The sequence below is a fragment of the Camelus ferus genome, chromosome 3, assembly GCF_009834535.1.
Source record: "Camelus ferus isolate YT-003-E chromosome 3, BCGSAC_Cfer_1.0, whole genome shotgun sequence".
Taxonomy (NCBI): Eukaryota; Metazoa; Chordata; class Mammalia; order Artiodactyla; family Camelidae; genus Camelus; species Camelus ferus.
Genome location: NC_045698.1, coordinates 24,709,103 through 24,730,588, shown reverse-complemented (window position 1 = coordinate 24,730,588; position 21,486 = coordinate 24,709,103). Strand labels below are relative to the sequence as shown.

The window sequence follows — 21,486 nt, the reverse complement described above, 5'->3', positions numbered from 1 at the left end:
TCCTCCATGTTGCCTCTGGGCCCATAAAACTTAAAATATTTACTCTCTGGTCCTTTACAGAAAAGTTTGCCAACCCTTGGTCTAGAAGAACTTTTACATGTCATCCAGCTGGAAATCTCCAACATACAAGGTGCAGAAAAGCAGGCTAAAATCACACTTGCCTGGCTTTCTTTACCAGGCTTCTGCTGAACTGGTAGAGCCTTTTCTTCAGCTATTTGCTTCTGTTGTGCAACCTCACTGACCTTTTCATTGTTGTGAAATGCTTGGATAGCTTCTCGGACAAGAGTGTCAATAGAAAGTACCTGAATAGGAAAGTCTAAAATACAAAAGACAGTTTTACTTATAGCTTTTCATTTAGGAAATTGACATCATTATTCTTCTGTGCTGGCTTCACCCTTTGAACACTCTCTTTATAATTCTTTAGAAATGTCTTTTGGATCAGGATGCCTTTCTTTTTTCACTATTGTGGTAAAATTCACATAACATAAAATCAACCATTTTAATCATTCTAAAAGATACAATTCAGTGATATTTAGGTCATTCACAATGTTGTCCAATCACTACCACCATCTTTTTCCAGGAAATTTTCATCATTCCAAAGGAAACCTTGTACCCATTAAGCAGTCAAGCCCTATCTCCCTACCCCTGCCCCTGGCCAACAACTCATTTGCTTTCTGTCTATGGATTTGCCTAGTCTAGATACTTCATATCCATGCAGTCATGCTATATGTGACCTTCTGTGTTTGATTCCTTTCATTTAATATAATGTTTTCAAAGTCCATCCATGTTGTAGCATATAAGAGTACTTCATTCCTTTATGGCTGAATAATATTCCACTGTATGGATATATCACTCATCAATGCATCAGGTGATGGACATTTGGATTGTTTCCACCTTTTGTATATTATTGATAGTGCTGCTATGAATATTACTGTACAAGGTTTTTTGAACCCCATTTTCAGTCCTTTTGGGCATATACCGGTGGTGGAATTGCTGGAGTCATATGGTAATACTTTATTTAACTTGTTAAGGAATCACCAACTACTTTCCATAGTGGCTACACCATTTTATATTCCCACCAGCAATGTGTGAGAGTTCCAGCTTCTCTATATCCTCACTAACATTTGCTGTTTTCTATTTAAAAAAAAAATCATACCCATCCTAATGGGTGTGGAGTGATATCTCACTGGGCTTTGTAAGGCTGCTTTTTAAGGAGATGTTTTTAACATCTCAACAATGCCCTACCCTTCTCTGCCTTGGACTGTAATAAGATGGACTGGCCTTAGTGCAAATTTTGAGTTTTCCAATGAAAACAGTAATAGGTAAGTATTATTGAAGACAAACTAATTAAACAGATGGAAGTCTGTGATTTTGCTTCTAACTGGAAGAGCTTCTACAGAAAAAGCCAAAGGCTTAATAAAGAGAGGGAACTCAATCAATGTGAAGAATTAAAACACTTACAATTTTAAGCGGATTTCTTTTGTATTTGTGACAAGTTACTACTTTCCTACTTCATCTACTGGTAAAGTAAGTAAAATCTGTAAGTTTAAGACTTGTTATTTCTCTATACTGTGCATCATCATTATATAGCATGCTCATACATCCCGCTTTCCCTGGTACAGCTGTGGTTTATGACTCTATACTCCTAAAAGTGTCTGCCTTGGGCATTAAATTATGTGATTACACCATAATAAAATTCTTGATGACACAACTTGCCAATATATTAGCAGATACTTTATGTTTTCTATAGACATAGCCATCTGCAGCTATAGTCATTGGAAATAGAATCCAATAAATAAAATAAATAAATAAGAAATTTTACTTTTTTGTAGAAAGTTTAGAGCAGTAGTTTTTCCACTAAATGTTTTCCCCAACAAGCACCCTTTTATAGCAAATGAAGGTAACTCAGGTACTGTTGATTCAACTTGAGGAGGAAGAGAACTTTCAATTAGTCTGTGAATCACGTGGCCCAATATGCTATTGTTGGAGGGTGGTAAATTATCAACCATTTCTTCTGGTAAGGCCCATTCTCCAACCATGTTCTGCAAAATAATAATGAAACACACAGAACAGAAATATTCTTGAAAGTGGAATTTAAGCATGTAGGAAATATGAAAATTGAAAGTAAATACAAGTTATAGTAAACAAAAGGAAATAAATACTTCAAATAATTATATTACTAAAATGAGTAATCACATGAATAACACTTTCAGATTAGAGAGTGAAAAATGACTTTTTATATAAAAGTAAAAAGGAAAAAACCCTCTAAAACACATAACTTATGAAAACAGGCATATTGAGTTAATTGAGATAAACTCTAAAGCAGATTGAGTATTTAGACACTAAATTGGTATCATCATCAGTAGAGAGATAAAAGACAGTAATGGTTCTTCGGCTCTCCTATGCAAGTACAAAGCTTATTTTAAAATGCTTTAAAGTAAGACAGAAAAAAGAGAAGTTTCATGCCCAATATGGTGTCCTCTCAGTTTACCACGTTTGACTCCCAGTTCCTTCAGGTTTCTTGCTTAAAGGATCAAACAATTAGCAAGAAAAAAAAGAAAAAACTGTATAGATGACAATCTCTGACCACTGTGTAATAAAACTAGAAATCAATTTTAATTTTAAAAATTAAAAACATTCTCTTTGAATGACACTTGGATTAAAGAAAAAATTAAAACTATAAAATATCTGTAAATAATAAATGTATTAAAATGAAACATGTTAAAACAATAGATTTATTAAAAATACAGGATGGGATCAAACTATATTCAGAGGAAAATTCATAGGGCTTTAGCCTAACATGCTTTGATCTAAAATTAAAAAAGAAGGAAAAGAAATGAATTAAGCATTAAAATAGGAAAAAAACCCTTAAAATAATCAAAAAGAACAAGGAGGAAGAAACGCATTACAATGAAAACTGATAAATTAGAGAGCAGAACTATGGAGATACTTTTTATTGATGTATTTCTAGAATTTATCCATACTAATCATAATGAAATTGCTACTAGTTCTGAACAACGGTGAAGATTAGCAAGTATCAATTTTGTAACACAAGAGGAAAGAAGGTAATAACAGATTTTAAGGAGGTTTAAGAATCCTTAAGGAAATAAAATGTACGACTCTACTGTGATAAATCTGAATTTATTAATGTATGGTAAAAATGATATTTTAAAAATGAACAAATGATTAAAATAAATTTAAATGGAATATCTGAAAAGATTAAAGCCATGAAAGACATGAAAACGTTGTCAAAGAACTATACCTAGGAAACTTGAAGACACTGATGGTTAACAGAAAAATTTTCATTGCTTAATTAAACAGAGAATTTACATGTTGTGCAAAGTCTTCTGAAACATGGAAGAAGATAGGAAGCTTTCCAGTTCACTTGGCAAGACTAACAACCCTGACGCCGAAAAGGTGTCAAAGGTAACTGACAAAAACAACATCCAAAAAGAAAACAAAAAGCCATTCTCATTTGGAAATACATTGCAAGAATTATGCATACAATACTGATAAAATCAGTACTCTATTATGAGCCAATAATGAGATTAATTGACATTTTCTACACACTCAGTCTATTCCATATACTGTTGTTTCCATGAATTATCTCACATGCTTCTTACGCAATTCTTACACAAGTATTATTATCATCCCAATTTTGCAGAAGAAAAACCTGAGAATTATAGAAGCTAAGTTATTTTTCCATGGTCACAATAAATAGTAATGCAGAGCCTAGATGAGAACCCAGGCAGGTAGATTCCAGAACATGTGCTCATAACCTCTATACGACATTGAAGTTGTCTCACTATGACAGAGTAAGAGTTATTTCATGAATACAAAGAAAGTTAAATATTAGAAAACCTATTATTATATCACATTAATAGGTTAAAATTAAAAAATGAAAACATATGATCATTTTGACCAATTCAAAATTCATTTCTGATGAGAAAAAAAACTTAAACGAAACAAAACAAACCTCTTAATATGCTATGAATTGAAGATGACTTCCCTAATATTTCCCATATCTTACTAATATGTAATGCCGAACCATTTTTTTCCATTAAAGGCAGGAATAAGAAGAAGATGCTCATCATTAACATGAATGATTCTGGAAGTTCTAACCAATGCAAATAAGATAAAGAAAGAAACAGCATTGTTTCTGGGAGTAACAGGCTGCCATAGAGTTCAGCTCTGGTGCAGAGGCAGCTGCTGTAACCTGAACTTACAGCGCTCCTGGGGTGGCGGCAGTGGGGACAGTTCTCTTGTCAGACTTCGCTGTGATGGTTCTGATCATTTTCCCTGGGAGGCTACCCTTGAGCCTAGTTCTTGAACACACCTACTGATTTACTGAGCTACTCAACATATTTTGAATTTTTTTTTTCTGCTTACTCATCATGAGTCCAGTTTTTTCGCTTGCAATTAAAAAGTTTGACAAAATCATTGTCATTGATGAGAAATATTAGAGAGATTATGCATAGACAGCCTTATAAGTCTACTGAGGAGTGTAAGAAAAATGATTTGAATAAAGGGGAAGTTAGAAAGTTCCAAAATTTCAAGCCATTTCATTCTTCCTCAAATTAATCTCATTTAATATAATGAAGCAAAAGTGCTAGTGCCACTTTTTTTCTTTCCCTTGCAGGGAGATAGCACAAATGGTTCTAAAATTGAAGCAGAAGAAGAAATGTAATGAGTGCAAATATTCACTTAAAAACTTAAAAAGGAAAGTAATAAGGGAATGTTGCCTTACCAGATATTAAAGTACTTAATAAGAACACAGTAATGAAAAGAAAGAGCTGCAGAAACAGCGTATTCAGTGCACAAAAAAATAAATTCTAGAAACAGATCCAAGTATGTGTAAGAATTTAGTGCCTAACAAGGTTGTTTCACATTAGCAGATAAAGAATAGATTGTTTTGCAGCTGGTATTGTCTGGTCTGGTGCCAGAATTTCTGATATGTCAACACAAGAGATAAAGAAATGTTTTTTGAAATAAATAAACAAATAAAACCATATTCATAATAGGTTTTTCTTTTAAATTGGTAGAATTTGTTAGCATATGCATATAATTGTATCTGTCACTTCTATACACCCTACCCTTTAACTGCAAAATTTATTGTTTTAGTTTAATGCCTTTGGTTTTTAACAACTCTGCATAATAATTATATGCAATGCTGAAAATTAGGTAAATATGAAGTTGATTTGCATAATTATTGATTGCATTATAATTAACTATTTGCTTCTGCTTTCATTTACTGGAATTGTTTAAACGTCTAATTAGACAAATGGTAATTATTTTATGTAATGTGACCAATTAGAAAGTAACCAGAGAAATTATGCTATTTTAAAATTAAAAAGGCTATGAGCCACAGGCCAAGGTTAAATGGAAAGTTTCCAATGTTCTAATGATTTTGTGCTGTGCAGTCATTTAATCCATCCTGAAGGAAACAGTCTGGGACTTAAATCAGGTGACCTGGGTTCCGTTAAGAGTTCTCCTATTTACTCATTTTGTACCCTTGTCAATTCCTTCATCTTTGTATGATAATATTACCGATATCATGGGGTTGTTATAAAGATTGAAATGCCTGTGTGGGTGGCCAATGTGACCGCTGACTTTAAATGCTTACTAGCAGTTCTCAGGCTGCTGCTGGAGCACATCACAGCGCCCTACAGGAGGGGTGACGGCCTCCACACGTCTGCCTAACAGGAGAAACCACATTCGGCTTGCACCACAATCAGAAAGGCATGCTTCCTCACAAAGGTGTCAGAATGGAGCCCCCTTCTATCACTGGCTTAGTTGTAGAACGTGGCCAAACACAATGGGACAATGTTGACCATGAAGAGAACTTAATGCTTAGCTTAGGAAAATGACTGAGGCCTGACCCATGGAGAAGAACAGATCAAGGATTTGGCAGAACACACTTTACAGAATCACCTTAAAGATACAGCTGGGAAATTCCTCATCAAGACAGAAGATAAACAGTAGGGAAGGGTAACACATTAGGTTGGAACGAGAATATGGTGAGGCAAAAGGAGGTCAGGAGAACTGGAAAAAGAGGGAAATTAGACCAGAATAAAGGTGACTACTTTAACGACAACAAGCTAAAGTGATTTTACTCCTTTGTTAGTGAAGAGGAACCAGAAATTTTTACCAGATCCCTAATTTACATGCTTGTTATATAAAATTACATTAATTATATGATAAAATTATATAAAATTATAAAATAAAATATATAATTCTTACTCCTTCAGGTATGGTTATAAACAGACATCTGACTATTAGTGTCAAGACTCTGATGCCCAGAGTGGGCAACACTAGGTGAGTACTATCTGGTCCAAACTGTTGCTTTAGTGAGACACTTCTTCCATGTGGATGTGCTCCATAATACTAGCACTTGACGTAATGTGAAGTGTCATGCATCTATAACAAATAATTGTTATCTCTTTAATATTAAAATGCCATCTGTGTGCATTTTTGAAAAGGCATAAGTCCAAGACTCAAGACCCACTAACCCCTAGAGAGTCCACCTCTCCTTGTGAATTCTTGTTGACCCACACACAGAGACCATGAAACACAATAGAGAGTGAACAGCCTCTGCCCTCGGTCACAACCTGTTTCCCAAGACTGTTTTTATTCATTTACCTACATTGAATTTTCCGGAAACTGAATCCAGAATCCCTGGGACCATGGTATCCACCTATCCCTCCTGTCTTCACAGTTTACATAAACCTAACATTCTGCTTTCTGGGCTGGATCCAATATACTCACATGCTTCCCTATATCATGTTGCAGGTACCTCAGGGTTACCTAGGCTTCTGATTCTGGTTCCTTTCAGCCTGTCATATCCTTGTTTTCCTATGGCCTAGTGTGTCAGTTTCCTTGGTTCCCTTGTTAGTAACCATGGCTAAAAACATCATGAGCATTTACAGACAGCATCTACTTGGAAATAGTGTACTTGAATGTGGGCTGAAGTGCACACTTCAAGGGCAAGCCTCAGATCTTCCATGTGTTCAGTCCATTAGATTCCTCCTTGAGTATAACACTGCCCATGTGATTGGATAATGATGCTGGTGAAGCTGCATGGTTTTCCCAACAGATTTTTATTTCTCTCCACATTATTATCCTTGGACCAAAGCAAATGCGCTTTGTTCTCATTTCTGGCCACTTCTAAAGATCCAGACTGGGAATACAGTTTCCTCATCTACTCTTTTAAAGTATGGGAGGCACGGTTCATTTTGATCAACTTAGATAAACAGAATCTGGGTCTCGGGAGATATTCATCAGCACATCAAGTCTGAGTGCCTAACACAACATTCAATAAAAAACATTGGGTTATGTCAATAATACTTAGCAGTGACATTCAAATGTGGCTTTTGTAGAGTGGCGATACTAATCTGAAAGTGCACATGATCCAGTGTTCGTCCTCTTAGATTGCTAGAATTTATCAACATCTGCATGGCCTGAAATGCCCCAGATATTCCCAGTTTGGTAGGCTCCCAGTGTCTCACAATTCAATCATGGATGCATTCAGAAAGAGGCAACAAATGTTTCTTCTCTTAAGACAAAGAAAGAATCTCCTAGGGAATACATCACATTGTTTTTGACATCCGCTGGTTTCCTTGGGCTTTCAATCTTTTTACTTATATATAAAACCCAACAACAGGCAGATTATCTTGATACAGTGGCCAAAGGACTTAAGGTGATTTTAAGAAACAACTCAGGTAGCAACTCCACAAAATAAGGCTATGCCCCTTTTAGAGTATGGCTCACCAAGACATTCAAGCTGCCTTAATTCTGCTTCTAGGATAGCTGGCTTCCTCTTGGTACATCATTCCGCAGGCAGTGAGAAAGATATGACAGTCTGTGATACCAGAAATGTAACTAAGGCTTGTAGTAGCAGCCTCGGGGGTTGCTGCAGCCATTACCAACCCTCAAATGCCAGGGGACATTATCCTTTTATTCATCGTGATGAGCTTCTCTTTAACTATTCAAGAATTCCAGGTCAACCAATGCACCAAATTTCTGAACCCCTGTGAGTGCTCCTCAACCTGCCCAGCTTCTCTTGTAGCACAATTACCACTTGCTCTGTATCTTCTAAGACATTTTTTTACCAGGACCCTCCATAAAAAACACATTTTTTGCATTGTTATCTAGGATTTGTGTGCAACTATATATATATATTTATATATATGTATAAAACAGAAAAAAAAGTTTTATGAAATGCTTATCCTTACTACTTGGTGATGTGCTTTATTTTCTATTGCAGTACACTGCATTGCATTGTATTTCTCTTATTTTGTTGTGTTTCCTTTTTTAAAATAAATAATGGTTGTGATCCAAAAGTTAATTTCATAATCTAGTCTCAGTCCAATATTTGAAAAAACAAACAAAAAAAGGATAATGTATTCAACAAGACATTAGGAATCCTCAGTTCTGATTTCACGTCTTTAAGTACCACCTTGGATTCATCTCTTAAATATCTGCAAATAGGAAGAGGAAACTCTTAACTTTATGCTAATCATGACTCAAACTAGAGAGTTACAGAGTAGATATTTATTTATGAAATATATTTTAAAATAATAACACAATTCTCAGTGCAATTTCTCATAATTGGTAATAATTTGAAGATCCAGCTCACTCACATTTTTAGATCTTATTTGTGTGTTTTTTGAGATTAGTTATGGGTGGCTTATTTTATAGTATCTCAGAAAATAGTTTTTGTACAATTCTGACTTATAATTTTTTTCATGATGTAAATCTTTAAAACGCTTATCAATCATTATTATTACTCAAAATACAATAACATTTCAGGACTTTTGAAAAACAAATCAACTAATGGCTAAATTGTATCCAAAGGAAGTTTTCGCAAGTGGGAGATGAGGTGATTTGTTAACTCAAGCCCGAACAACTTGGGCAGACCTAAATGATGTCTTAATTAGGCACAACTCAATTGCTTAGTTATAATATTCTAATTCACTGGACAATCTACATATTTCTCCTTAAAGTTTTGTGGACATACCTAAGGTGATATCTTCAGCAGTTACTGAAAAATTCTGATGATGCAGGTGAGTCTTAGTAAAGACACCCAAAATATTTCTTGAACTTAGTTTGGTCTACATGCTTGGAATTAAATGAAATCATAAGAAAATACAAAGATTGGGAGAGTATAAGTGTAAGCTCACAGTTCATAGGATTACGTCAGTTTCGAGTTAGTACCTTTAAACCAACTGACATCTATTCATATTTCACTATTCAGTTGAAATTCATTCCTTCCAGTGGGCCCCCATCACCTCCCATGCTTATCCACAGTTAACATAATGCTCCACATGGTGCTCCTCATCCCCACTAAATTGTGAGCACCAGGAGGGAAGGATCTCTATATTAATCAACTTTATATCCTCAGTTCCTAGAACAGTGCTGGCACATAGTAGGTGCTTGATAATCTATTGACTGAATTAATGAATGAATCAATCAGGAGTATAGGCTCAATATATGTGAACTGAAAAAATGAATGAATCCATAGATATTACATTCTAGTAATTTTGATTAAGTACAAAGTACTTAGCTCCCCAAATAAGACAGACAGACACAACCCAACCCCAAATCTAGGAACAAGATCAGAAAGTGTCATCCTCACAGAGGGAAGTTAGCAAGAATCCACACATCGTGTATGAAATTAGGTAACCCCGGAAGCATTTCTAGAAGTAACATCTTAAAGTATAATTTTGAGAGAGATTCTCCATTAAATCAAGGCATCCTTGTTTTATGGCAGCAAAAAGCATCTCAGTTAAAATATACTAAATTATAAATAATGTATAAATTGGGACTTTGGAAGAAGTTCTGATTTTAACAGGGTCCAGGGTGTTAAGGAGAAGCTTGTGTGAATGGACAGGTAAGGTCTGCTGTGTGGCAAGCTGTTTGTGACAGGGTTAATTTCATATTCCTAACTGGATATTAGTCTTGTGTCTGCAAAACTAGGTTGATCCAACCATGTACCACATGACTGGCAGATAATACAAATAAGCTGCAGAAATTCCAGCTGTTTGTGGCAGCTGCCTGGCCTCCTCACTTAGCTTCCAAGCCTTTCATCTGAGGCCTCTTCTGTTCCAATACAGCCTAGCTTCCAGCCTGCTGGCTTCATTTATTTTCTAGTCTGGTTCTCCCCAGTCTCAGCTTTGGTTGGCCTACATCTACTTGGCTTGATCCCACCTCTGCCTCTTCTGGTTTCTGGCTTCTTCAGGTAAATTAGCTTGACCACCTTAGTTCCATTTCTAAGAACTCAACCCCTGGCACTCGCTCTCCTGGCTGACCTTCTGTTCGGGTCTGTCTTGTCTCCTACTAGAGGGAATCAGATATTATAGAAGCACATCTATTACTATGGCAACATGGAAAGTCTAGTGGCTATATTCCAGTTATTGTGCTTGGGGAATTTGTCAGGAAAACACCATACTCCACAGGGAGGTACTGACAGAAAACTTTGCAGTTTTTGGAGCCAACAGAGGCTCTTTGTCTTCCCTTCCCAGACTCTTTCTCCCCCAACTATCAAAAAGCCCTGAGGTAAACTGGAGGAACTGCCTAACTTTGTAATGCAGATTTTAAAATTCTTGACAACCACCCAAGATTCTCAGAAGTGGAAAGGGAGGTGGGATATCTTGCCTGATGGGGAGTTCAGCTCATGTAATCCAGCAGCCTTCCTGGGCTTCTGGACCACAGTGTGGGACCTGTTTGATGGGCAGGTTCCAGTGAAAAGGACTGATGCTGCCCTATACTGCCTTTGACAAGGAGGAGGAGAGGAGGGTGCAGTCAGCTGATATGCAATTCAATTCTGCCTTCTCATCCAGGAGCTGTCTTGGAATGAGCTCTGAGTCAGGGCTCTGATTCGAGAAGGCCTCAGAACAACGTGAAAAGATGAACTGGCCCTGCTGAGTTTGGCAGCCTTTCTAAGTCACCTTACCTTCGATCAGGTCAGAGTATGGTCAGCTACCTGGCCACACCTTCCTGCCTGACAGTCCGGCCTTCCGCACACCCCTCACTGATGCTGGCAGGGGAGAGGCATCTCCGGGGAGAAGGTATGCCTCGTGCCCCTCTGTGCCAGACTGCTCTGTCTGGGCCATATCTTATCTATGGCCAGGAAGTGCAAACGTCACCCATGGTAACAAGGGAAAGGCAGATGTTAACACTACGTCACCTGTCGTGCTCAGTGGAAGACTGTTCTGGCTAGAAGCAGAATTGTGAGTAGCCAATGCCTTTCTATCAGCTGATCACATGGTTAATTCCCATGGGAAATCTGAAGAACTTGTCCTAATCCAACAATGGCTTTCACTCAGAAGCCTGACCACTTCTTTCCCAGCAGGAGCCTTTCCCTATCTGCCCTGATCTAACATGTTGGAAACAGACATGTTTCATTCTAGCCTGTCACAAAAGAAGACCCAGGATGAAAGACTCCATCTACCTTCGTGTTATTTTTGGAGGGAAATTCAAATGGGCTATGGTCCATTACTCAGAATGTGACAAAGATCACTGTCAAAGCCTACAGGCCCATGCTGAGGGAGCCAGGCACCTCCTTATGCAATCCAATAACTCTAGTTTCTAACTAATCCCCACACTCAGAAAGCTCAACACTTGTGAGTGGTAGCAGGCATTTCCCCCCACTGAACTCCAGGCTACTGATATTTGTAAGACAGGCAGCCAGAATCACCAGGCTGATCTTCCAGGTTTGATTACTGGGGTAACTGAGACCAAGCCACTCTGAGTTCCTCTGTCCTGAAAACTTACATTTCAGTACTGCTGAGACTCAATGACAAATCAGATGCAAACAATGGGCAGGGCTTCTCACACTCAAAGTGACTCACTGAGGAAATCAGTGGGAGAGTAGCTTATCTGCCCCTAGATGACAGGTTCTACTCTCCTCCTAATTTCATTCTCTGTCCCGGCAAGCTGTGTGGCCCTCTGAGGTACTGAACATAGCACCCTGGAGTTACAGCAGCTGGGCAGCCAGCCCACGGCTTCTCAAAGCACAACTTCCTGAGTCTAAAACACATTAAGACTGTAAGGCTTCTGCATTTCTCCAGACCCCCATGTACCCTTGGGACAGCATCACACTGGACTTTATATCAGATCTTTCTTCGTGTCATGGCCACAAAATAATTCTGGTGGTGGTGGCCATCCTTATGAACACAGTGATCTTCATTCCATGGTGGTGGTGGCCATCCTTATGAACACAGTAATCTTCATTCCTTCCAGAGCTCAAAGGATGCTCTGTTTCTCATCAGGGAGGTGGTGGTCTCCCTGAAGATTACTTCACCTATCTGCTCTCATTGCCCAGTCAGCGACAGTCAGATAGGCTTGGTTAGAATTTCTCTGATGTCACAAAGCATGCAGACACTATGACTTGGTCTACCTATCTTGTCACTGCAAAGTCCACCCAGAATTTTTCCACACAGAATACACTCTCTCATAGTAATGACCACTGCCACTCTGTCTCCTCTGTTTCACTGCTAAGGTTGTTACATCAAAGACCACCCCAAAATAGCTTAGGAACGGTACTGACCAATGTATGAAAGACTGCCATTGGTCCAGTATGGAATATGGCTGACAGACCCTGGGTACCGGACAGAATTGGTGGGGTGGTGGCTCTTTCAGATGGGAGTTTCTTTAGTTCTCAGACCAGCACATCTGCCTAACATCAAAATTCAAAGACTTTCTTGAACCCGTTCAAGTTCCTTGGGATTACCGACCACACTGTGTTCTTGCTGTATTTATTTGCTAAGACATAGCTTTGGTGTTCTGATCCTCAGAGCTAGCTCCAAAATACCAGATGGGGAGTCTGAGCAATTTATTGAAGAGAAGCTAGACTTAATGCACAGAAGTTGGCTCCTACAGTTGTCAAAGTAGGTAAAGGATGAACCAGAAAATCAGTGGTAGGAAGCCCATGGGAGACTTGACCATCCTCTGTCTTGTCTGGCCTCAGGTAAGAGGGAGCCTGGGAGAGGACTGGATTCTCCCTAACCTATATGACCTGCAGCAAATAAAAATGAGTGGTGAACATCCTCTCTAGTCTTATTCATATCAGTCATCCAGGCCTCTTCTCTTTGGCTATGTCCTTCTCCTCTTTCTATTCCACTTCTGTTTGGGTGCCAATTCTTTGGCTTTGCAAACTATTTTTCAATTCTGGTCTAATGCCCTGAACTTGATAATGTAATTCAGCTATTCCTATCATGGTTTTCTAATGAACTCAGCTTGTCTTCAATTCCAATAATCTGAAGCCAAATACCCTTCCTATGACCCAAGCTTCCCTTCCCTTACACAAGACACATACCCCATAGGCGCAGTCTCCGACCTCTGCCAAGCAAATTCCAGTCCTCTGAAGTCCTTGGCCCACAGCAGTTAGAAGATAGCCTTGGCAACTATGGGCCTAGGGCAACTGAAGTTTCCTTTGAAAACTAATACATTGATATTTTTCTTTGTAAGTTAGTACCACTATGCTCGATTACCATGAATCAGTATTCTAGAGCATAACAGAGATCTTATCGAGGCACAGCCACACAATGCGGTCTAGCCTGAGAAAGTCAGCCAGAGAGCTTTACCATTACAGAAGGGATTTAGGGAGCGGGAGTCAAAACCCTAAGCAAATGAAGAGGAAAACTGCAGCTATGAAATGCATAAAAGCCAAACTAGGATGGATACGGAAACCTTCCTTTCAGTACCAAACTTCTTTCTTAGCTCCTATGTTGGAGGCTGATCGTGATTCTTGTTACCTCTCTTGGGGAATGTTTGTATTTCAGCAGATGCCTCTGATGTCTCCATCCATGTCTTTACCCCACGTGGTAAGGTGAAGCATCAGGTACAACAGGCAGGTGAAATTTTTAAAGCAGGATGATCTGATAGAAAATCTCAACTCTTGAGCAATTGCTTACTCTACCTACTTAAAAGTCACATATACTCCTGCATTTCTGAAAATAAAAGATATAGCCATCATCTCTTCATAGTCAATAGGTTTAATTCATTAAATTAAGACTTCTTTCTTAGCAGGGCACAAAAGAGGCCATGAAATAAGCAATTTCATTTGAAATTAAGGGCCCCTTACTTCACTAGTAAGTTCGCACTTTGAGACGTTTTTAAGCATCCTGAGTAAACACATATGTTATGGACTGAACTGTGTCTCTACAAAATTCATATGTTGAGGCCCTAACCCCCACTGTGATGGTATTTGGATGTGGGTCCTTTGGGAGGTAGTTAGGCTTAGAAGACTTTTACTAGGGTGGAGCTCCCATATGGATTAGTGTCCTTTGAAGAAAAAGAAGAGAAACCAAAGTTCTCTCTCCTCCATGAGGTGACATGACAAGAAGGTGACCATCTGCAATTCAGGAAGAGTGTCCTCACCAGGAAACCAAACTGGCTGGCACCTTGGTTGTGGATTTCCTAGAACTGTAAGAAATGAATTCCTATTGTTTAAGCCACCCAGTCTACAGTATTTTCTTACGACAGTATGAGCTAATACAACATTTATCTTTAAACACACAGACACACACAAAACCAAAAACCAATGATCTATTCACATGACCCTAATACTCACTACCAAAATCTATCACTCTACTTGGGTCAGTTATTCAGTAGCGTCACTTAAGTGATATAGGCTTCAAGCTGATATTCTGCCCACAGAGAACTGGTTAAATAATAAACCATTAAATAATAAACCAAATAATAAATCATTCACTAGGAAGACAGAGAGCAAGGCAAGAGCTAAGCTGGAGCGTCCCTATCAGCTGTCAAATCTAAAATGCCACTAGATCAACACCGAAAGCTGGAATTGGAGAGTAAGAACAAGATGGCATCTGGAGACTTTGGGTCAAGCAAATCAGATGAGACTTATGTAGGAAGACAAACAATCCCATGAACCATTTAGTCCTGTGTTCCTATTCTCCAGTGGGAAAAGACCTAGTGATAATAAATGTCATTATATACATAAATTTGGGGAAGGGTATGCATGTATCTGCTGTAGTGACAAGAGTATGAATGCTAAACCATAACATACATGAGTACATCTTAAAGTCTCGTTAATGGAAAATCATCAGCCCAAAGTGCTGTTGACAAAAACATGCGTGACACACACTGTCAGGTTAACCCAGCACCACAGCAGACTCAGTTGATCATTAAAATAGTAATTTTCATTAAAAACAAAAGCAGCAGCAATTAAAAACCATGACCAGCTGCAGACAACATGGATGATGTGCTGGACACAAAACATCCTTCCTCCAAATTGCAGGAATTTCAACTACAGCTTGTTCATGGGCATGCACAGGGGAGCTCTACAAATAGCCAAGCACTTTGCAGCAGGGACTTCTTAGAAAAAAAATCTGCATCTGCAGGAAACTGTGGCCATGAGCTAATTTTAGTTTATGTATACGCAATTTTAGTAACTCAAACTCATTCAGTAGATAATTGCTAATAAGGAGCTCATGTAAAAACGAATTACTATGGAATTATATCATTTGACAGTAAGAACCATGAAAAGGATTTGCATTTGGGGGATCTGGGGGTTTACCAGGAGGAGTTCACTGCATAACTGAAAACCACCGGCTGCCTTATAGAGGCTGCACTCTGAGTCAAGCTGGAGCAGCTGGGCTGCTGGCTTAGCCTGCTGCCCATGGTCCATAGGGTTTTGGGGACTCCTCCCCACTCTCCACTTAAGAACTCTTTGTTACCCTATGGCGGTTGCCTTGGAATCCCAGTAGGTTCTGGCTGCTCCATGATGTTGCTCCTGCCTCCTTAGGAGAGATAAATTATATTTTTGGCCGCATCATTCTGGACTAGAGCTCTCTCACATTTAGCCATTCTACAAAAAGAGTATAATGACTGGGAAATAATAGGAAGAAATAAGAGTCAACTTTTGGCAGCTATATACAATGTACACATGAGCAGAAGTTTGTTTTTATGCCAATTTTTTGGTGTAATATTTAAAAATTTTAAACATGACAGCTTACTCTAATAGAGATTTAAAAGTATGGGCTCAAAACCAGGAAGCATCAGTTCTATAAGGATGGTGGGTATGGGCATTAATATAAAATATGCTAAGAATGTAAACTTTTTGAAGATCAATTTCTAAGTTTTGTGTTTGATTGAAGGATTAAAAGTCCTGAGCAAAGTTAACACTTTGCTAAAACTGTTTCACGTTTATTAAGCCAGATGTGTTGATCTTCTGCCTTTTGTGACAGACTACTATACTTTACAAGTTGAAACTTTTTTTTTACTTACATGCAGAAACATTTAACAAGTATCTGAAGAGACAAAAGCTCTAATACAGAGGATGATGACAGGATAGCTTACAGTATACCTTAGCACCTGTATGTGGTATATTTCCATCACGTAGTCAAAAGGAACACAGCATATAAACACATATCAGAAATCCTAAAGTAACATTCATTTCTAGGAAAACAGCAGAGGCCATAAACAAAATAAATTACATTACCAGGTGTTTATATACTCCTAACAAATGTTTATAATCTCCTGCAAAAGAAACATACCCGCCACTTCAGGATGTGGGTGAGACAAGCATGTTCCTGTGGTAACAATTTCCCAACCAAGAAAAGAAGTTTAAAAGGCAAATTTTTGCTAAGCTGCAGACTACCGGGTCTCTTGATTTAAGAAAGCAACAAGAATAAGGTAGATAGAGTTGGTTAAGAAATAACGTAGAAATAAATATTTCATGAATCAGCAAAATCTGTCAAATAAAATGACTTTTAATTTGCAATGGAAAGGAATATCTTCAAATGGTTTGATACTGTCAAAGCATTTCATTATGTAGCATTGTACTGTGGGTTGACATACTAGATCTAGGATATGCTACAACTCTATAAAATAAATGTGCACATATATCCCATAAGGTTCTGGCCAATCCTTAATCAATAATAATTATTTTAGTGATACAAGCATAGATTCATCCAATTAAACAGGGTGTACATGTAATTTCTCATAATCTCATTCTCTGTCCTTATCTTTTTATCATAAGCTTTTCTTTCAGTCTTCACATATTAGTGCTATTTTGCAATTTGCCCTTGTCCATTGTCATTCATTCATTTTACTCATACATCCTTTAAACAAAAACTATTTGCTAAATGTCAACAAATGATTAGGTTGAAACCTCTTTTCTTTTTTCCTGTTGCACTTACTAAGAAATTAGTATGTACTATTTGCATCCAACATGCAGTGCACTCGGCTAAGTGTTTAACACATATTATCTTAAATAAGATTCACCAAAAAAAGCCTTGTTTATTTTAGGAGGTTTCTTTATAGGTAAAAGGTAATTTTGTACATATCATGTTTTCATTTTTGCTTTTGCCGTCTGGAAGCCCAGCCCTAACATTGACCTTCACTTTAATAATTACGTAGAAACTACTATCTTACATATCTTTTAATTCTCCTCCCACTTTGATTATCTAACACGTATTCTTTTTTCTGATCCTGATTTTCATTTTATGTTCTTATCTTAAATGCTCTGTAGAACAAATTAGGTAGGAATAAATATACAGTTGAGTGAATCAGTAAGTAAAAATTAAATTATTAAAGCAAATAAAAGATTGAAATTTGAAAAAAAAAGATTCATGATAAAAAATAAGGTAGTCATGTTATTATCCCCATTTCATAAACTGTGAAACTGAGTCTCTCAGCATTTAAGGGACTGGCTGCTAAGGTCTCACAGTTAGTAGTTAGAGGTGCCAATAAGGGGACGTTGGCCTGTTTACCCCAAAGTTTTTTCAGCAGCTCTTCTAAGAAGCACAGTTGGCACCCCATACTTTTTTCAAATTGTTGAATAAAATTCTTTTTGCATCTATGCTACTCAGAAAACTCAAAACCTTTTCCTCTTCCATTTGCCTCCAAAAATAATATGCTATTAGATAGATTACATTTAACCAGGGGTTTTGAAACAAAGGTAGATTGCTCACACAAAGAGAACTGCTAATGGATACATTAAAACCTGTTTAAAATTCTGCAATCAATCTACCCAATGTATTATGCTTGATTTTTTTTCAGACCACTCTCTAATATTACTGGAAGTAACAGATAATAGATTATGAATAGGTTAGGCATTTAAAACTTAGTACTATAAACAGAAATTAAACCAGAGGAAAATGCAAACATAAAATGCCCAGTTTTATTAATAGGGATGAAATAAAATAAAATCACAAAATTAATGCTAAAGAAACACCATTTATTACGTTGCATTCTAATTATTTCTTATCAGAAGGTACCTTATATTCTTCATAATCATTGTTATCTAGGAAGTCCCTTTTCTCCAGTTCTACGAGTTGTTCTGCAGAGGGCTTAGCAGATAGATGCTTAAGAGAGGCTTGCTCATATATGGGTTTTCCACTAAAAAACAGTTCCTTCCAATCATGCATCAACTTATATGGAATCAGGCTAGAGCAAAAAGGAAAAAAAGGTAGTGATGAATCAATAGTTAACTATACATCTTCAATCTTAGTCTTTCTATTACCATGTTCATTCCCAAGGGTCTGCAGTTTGAGGCCAGGGGTTCCACATACTATGACATTCCTAACAGCTAGTAAAATGGCTGAAGCTTAGTAGGTTTGAATGAATGAATGTTAAAGTCACTGGTTCTTCAAACTTTCTTTGATTGGAAACTAAAAGCATAATATATTTAAAAATAATGAGCACTATCACAAAACATAGGTTATTTAATTTCCAGCTGTGATATTAAATGGAAATCACTTAATTGCTCTGGTATCAGTGTCCTCCTATGCAAAATGAACAGACTGAATACTTATCAAGGCCCTTTTAAGATGACAGTTGATTTACACATTTGCAAATGATTTGTAACAGAAGAATCTAATGTATGGCAGTCTTACTGTCACTGCACATTTGATAACCTTTACTATTATTTGTCAGTACGTCTTCTGTTTAAGTCAGATGAACAAATTGGAGGTAATCAGGACAGAGTGATAGAAAAATAGTTTCAAGTGGAACACAATGTATAAAGGGAAGAAAGAGGCTGACATGATTCAGGAGCATTTTTCTAATAGTGGGACTAGTGCTTGAAATTACGATTTAGTAAGTAGTATTTCATTCTGATACATGCTACAACATGGATAAACCTTGAAGACACTACACTAAATGAAATAAGTCAGATACAAAAGGATGAATATTGCACGATTCCACTTACATGAGGCACCTAAAATAGACAAAGTCATAGAGACAGAAAGTAGAGCAGAGGTTACCAGGCTGGAGGGAAGGGGAATGGGGCGTTATTATTTAATAGGCACATCAGTTTGGAATGATGAAAAGGTTCTGGAGATGGATGGTGGGGATGGTTGCAAAACAGTATGGTTGTACCTAATGCCACTGCTACACGTCAAAATGGTTAAAATGATAAATTTGATGTTCTGAATGTTTCTCCACAATAATAAAGTAGTATTTGAATTAAATGTAAACCTCAAATATAATAGAATGTTTTCCATTAATAAAATTTTTCTATTTGCTAATGATTACTTTATAGAGATATGGAAGTTTAGAAATTAATATGTTCAGGCATAGAAAAATTATAACATTGGAATTATTGAAATGGCATTGGCTCTTATGGTGAAATAAATGATTAACAACTTACATATTATCCAAAATTTAACGTTGCAATTACTGAATTAATATCCTATAATCTGAATATCAATGATTTTGTTAAGAAGCAATCTTAACAAAAGTCAGTTCATGTAAGTAGGCTGATGCCAAAAATATCCCTGTGCTTTAGAAAACAAATATACTGATAATATATTGTTTAGAGAAATACACAAAGAGAATAATATGAGTTGATCTTGCCTGTTCGTAGTGTAGACTAACAAGATCTTAACACATATGTGTAATTATTGTATTCAGTTGCAAGAGACACTTAAAATTTTAAAGTAAAAGGTCCCTTAAAAGTTTATGATACCAACACCTCTGAAACTTTAAAATTTTATATATTTTTTCATTAAAGTAAAAATGGCTTCCTATAACCAATATATTCTCTATATTAATTTTCATGAAGCAGGACTTATAGGGTAGTAAAAGACAGACTAGTATAGGCCTCCGTGAAATGTTACAATAATCAAATGAAATACACATAGAAAGTTGTCAACTTGCTGATTAGTTGTGCTCTGTAAGTTGATTGTTAAGTCACCTATTTGACATAGAAATAATACTTCTATGGGTGAAAAGAAAGGTCTAAGTTGCCTCTAGGACAGCTGGTTTCCATCAGGTTACTTTCATGCTGGCCCCCACCCAGTGCTACTGGGACTATCTGCCCAACATCTCCCAACAAAAGCATTCACAGAACTGGGGTTTGAGGAATCAGGCTCTTTGAGGCAGGTGTCACTGGGATCACTGGCATCCTTCGGAAGCTGCGTGACCTTCTGCCTTTGCTGTCACAAGGGGTTCTCCCTGTGTGTCTCTTCTCTATTTCTTATAAGGACACTAGTTATGTTTAATTAAGGTCCCACCCTCGAATGACCTTATCTTAACTAATCTTATCTGTAATGACTATTTCCAAATAAGGTTATACTGTAAGGGATGAGGGTTAGAACTTTAACATATCTTTTGGGTGGGGGACAGAATTCAACCCAAATATAGGCATGTATATATTGCCTTTGTAGACACTTAAAATTCCAAAGTAAAAACCTCCTTAAAAATTTCTATCAATATCTCTGGGACTTTAATTTTATGCATTTAGTTTTTACATTCAGTTTGAGCTCTTCCGGGTTCTTATAATGATGAGTGATTTTTTTTTTTTTTTTGGAAATCTGCACATTTTCAAATTATGTTGCAAGACTCTGGATCTTAAATAAACCTTCTGTTTTAGCTGGTTTTTCTGACATCACTTGGGAAAGGGAAAGAGAAGGGGCCACCACGTTACTGACAGGTATGGAAGAAGTCCCCACGTGGTCTTCCTTGCCCCCAGAGGGGAGGACATCTTTGTTACTGCTGGGGGAGGTGGCAATTCTGGCTCCCCACAGGGTCTCCAGCATGGTTGTAGGGGTGAGATCTGTGGAGAAAGCTCCTATCAAGTCCAGGGGTGATGGAATGCTTTCCTCTTTTCTATCTGACCCTGAAGATCACCTGGCTTTCATTCTTGTCACTATGGGTTCTCAAGAAGATCTCAATCTGGGTAACATTAGAAGTTCACAATTTTTTTCAGTTGAAGTATTTCTTTTATAAAATGATTTTTAATTGATAAAACTATAGCCAAATTGACCAAGAAAGATAAAGACACAAATTACCAATGTTAATAATGAATGAGGAAACATCACTACTGATTCAACAGACTTTAGAAATAGTAAGGATTAATATGAACAACTTTTTGACAAAAAGTGAAAACATTGATACAAATTCACTGTAAGACACAAACTCAAAATGTAGGAAGAAATAATCTGCTTAGTTTTATTTTAATAGATTTCATTTATTTCTTCTCTGACACTCTATGTAGATTCAACTTTTCATTTGAAT

General features: G+C 37.2%; 1 protein-coding gene across 2 annotated transcripts in view; it reads right to left on the bottom strand.

Annotated features, from left to right (window-relative positions):
• The window catches only part of SPEF2 (sperm flagellar 2), a 156,838-nt gene that overhangs the window by 92,975 nt on the left and 42,377 nt on the right, over window positions 1-21,486 (bottom strand). Inside the window, exons 10-12 of one of the 2 annotated variants that reach the window (XM_032470906.1) lie at window positions 18,246-18,414; window positions 1,823-2,042; window positions 162-316 (exon numbers count right to left, since the gene is read on the bottom strand). In XM_032470906.1, the coding sequence (XP_032326797.1) occupies window positions 162-316; window positions 1,823-2,042; window positions 18,246-18,414 (544 nt within the window). Of the gene's footprint in view, window positions 1-161; window positions 317-1,822; window positions 2,043-18,164; window positions 18,415-21,486 lie in introns of those variants that run through there. The other variant, XM_032470899.1, reaches the window with a different exon arrangement.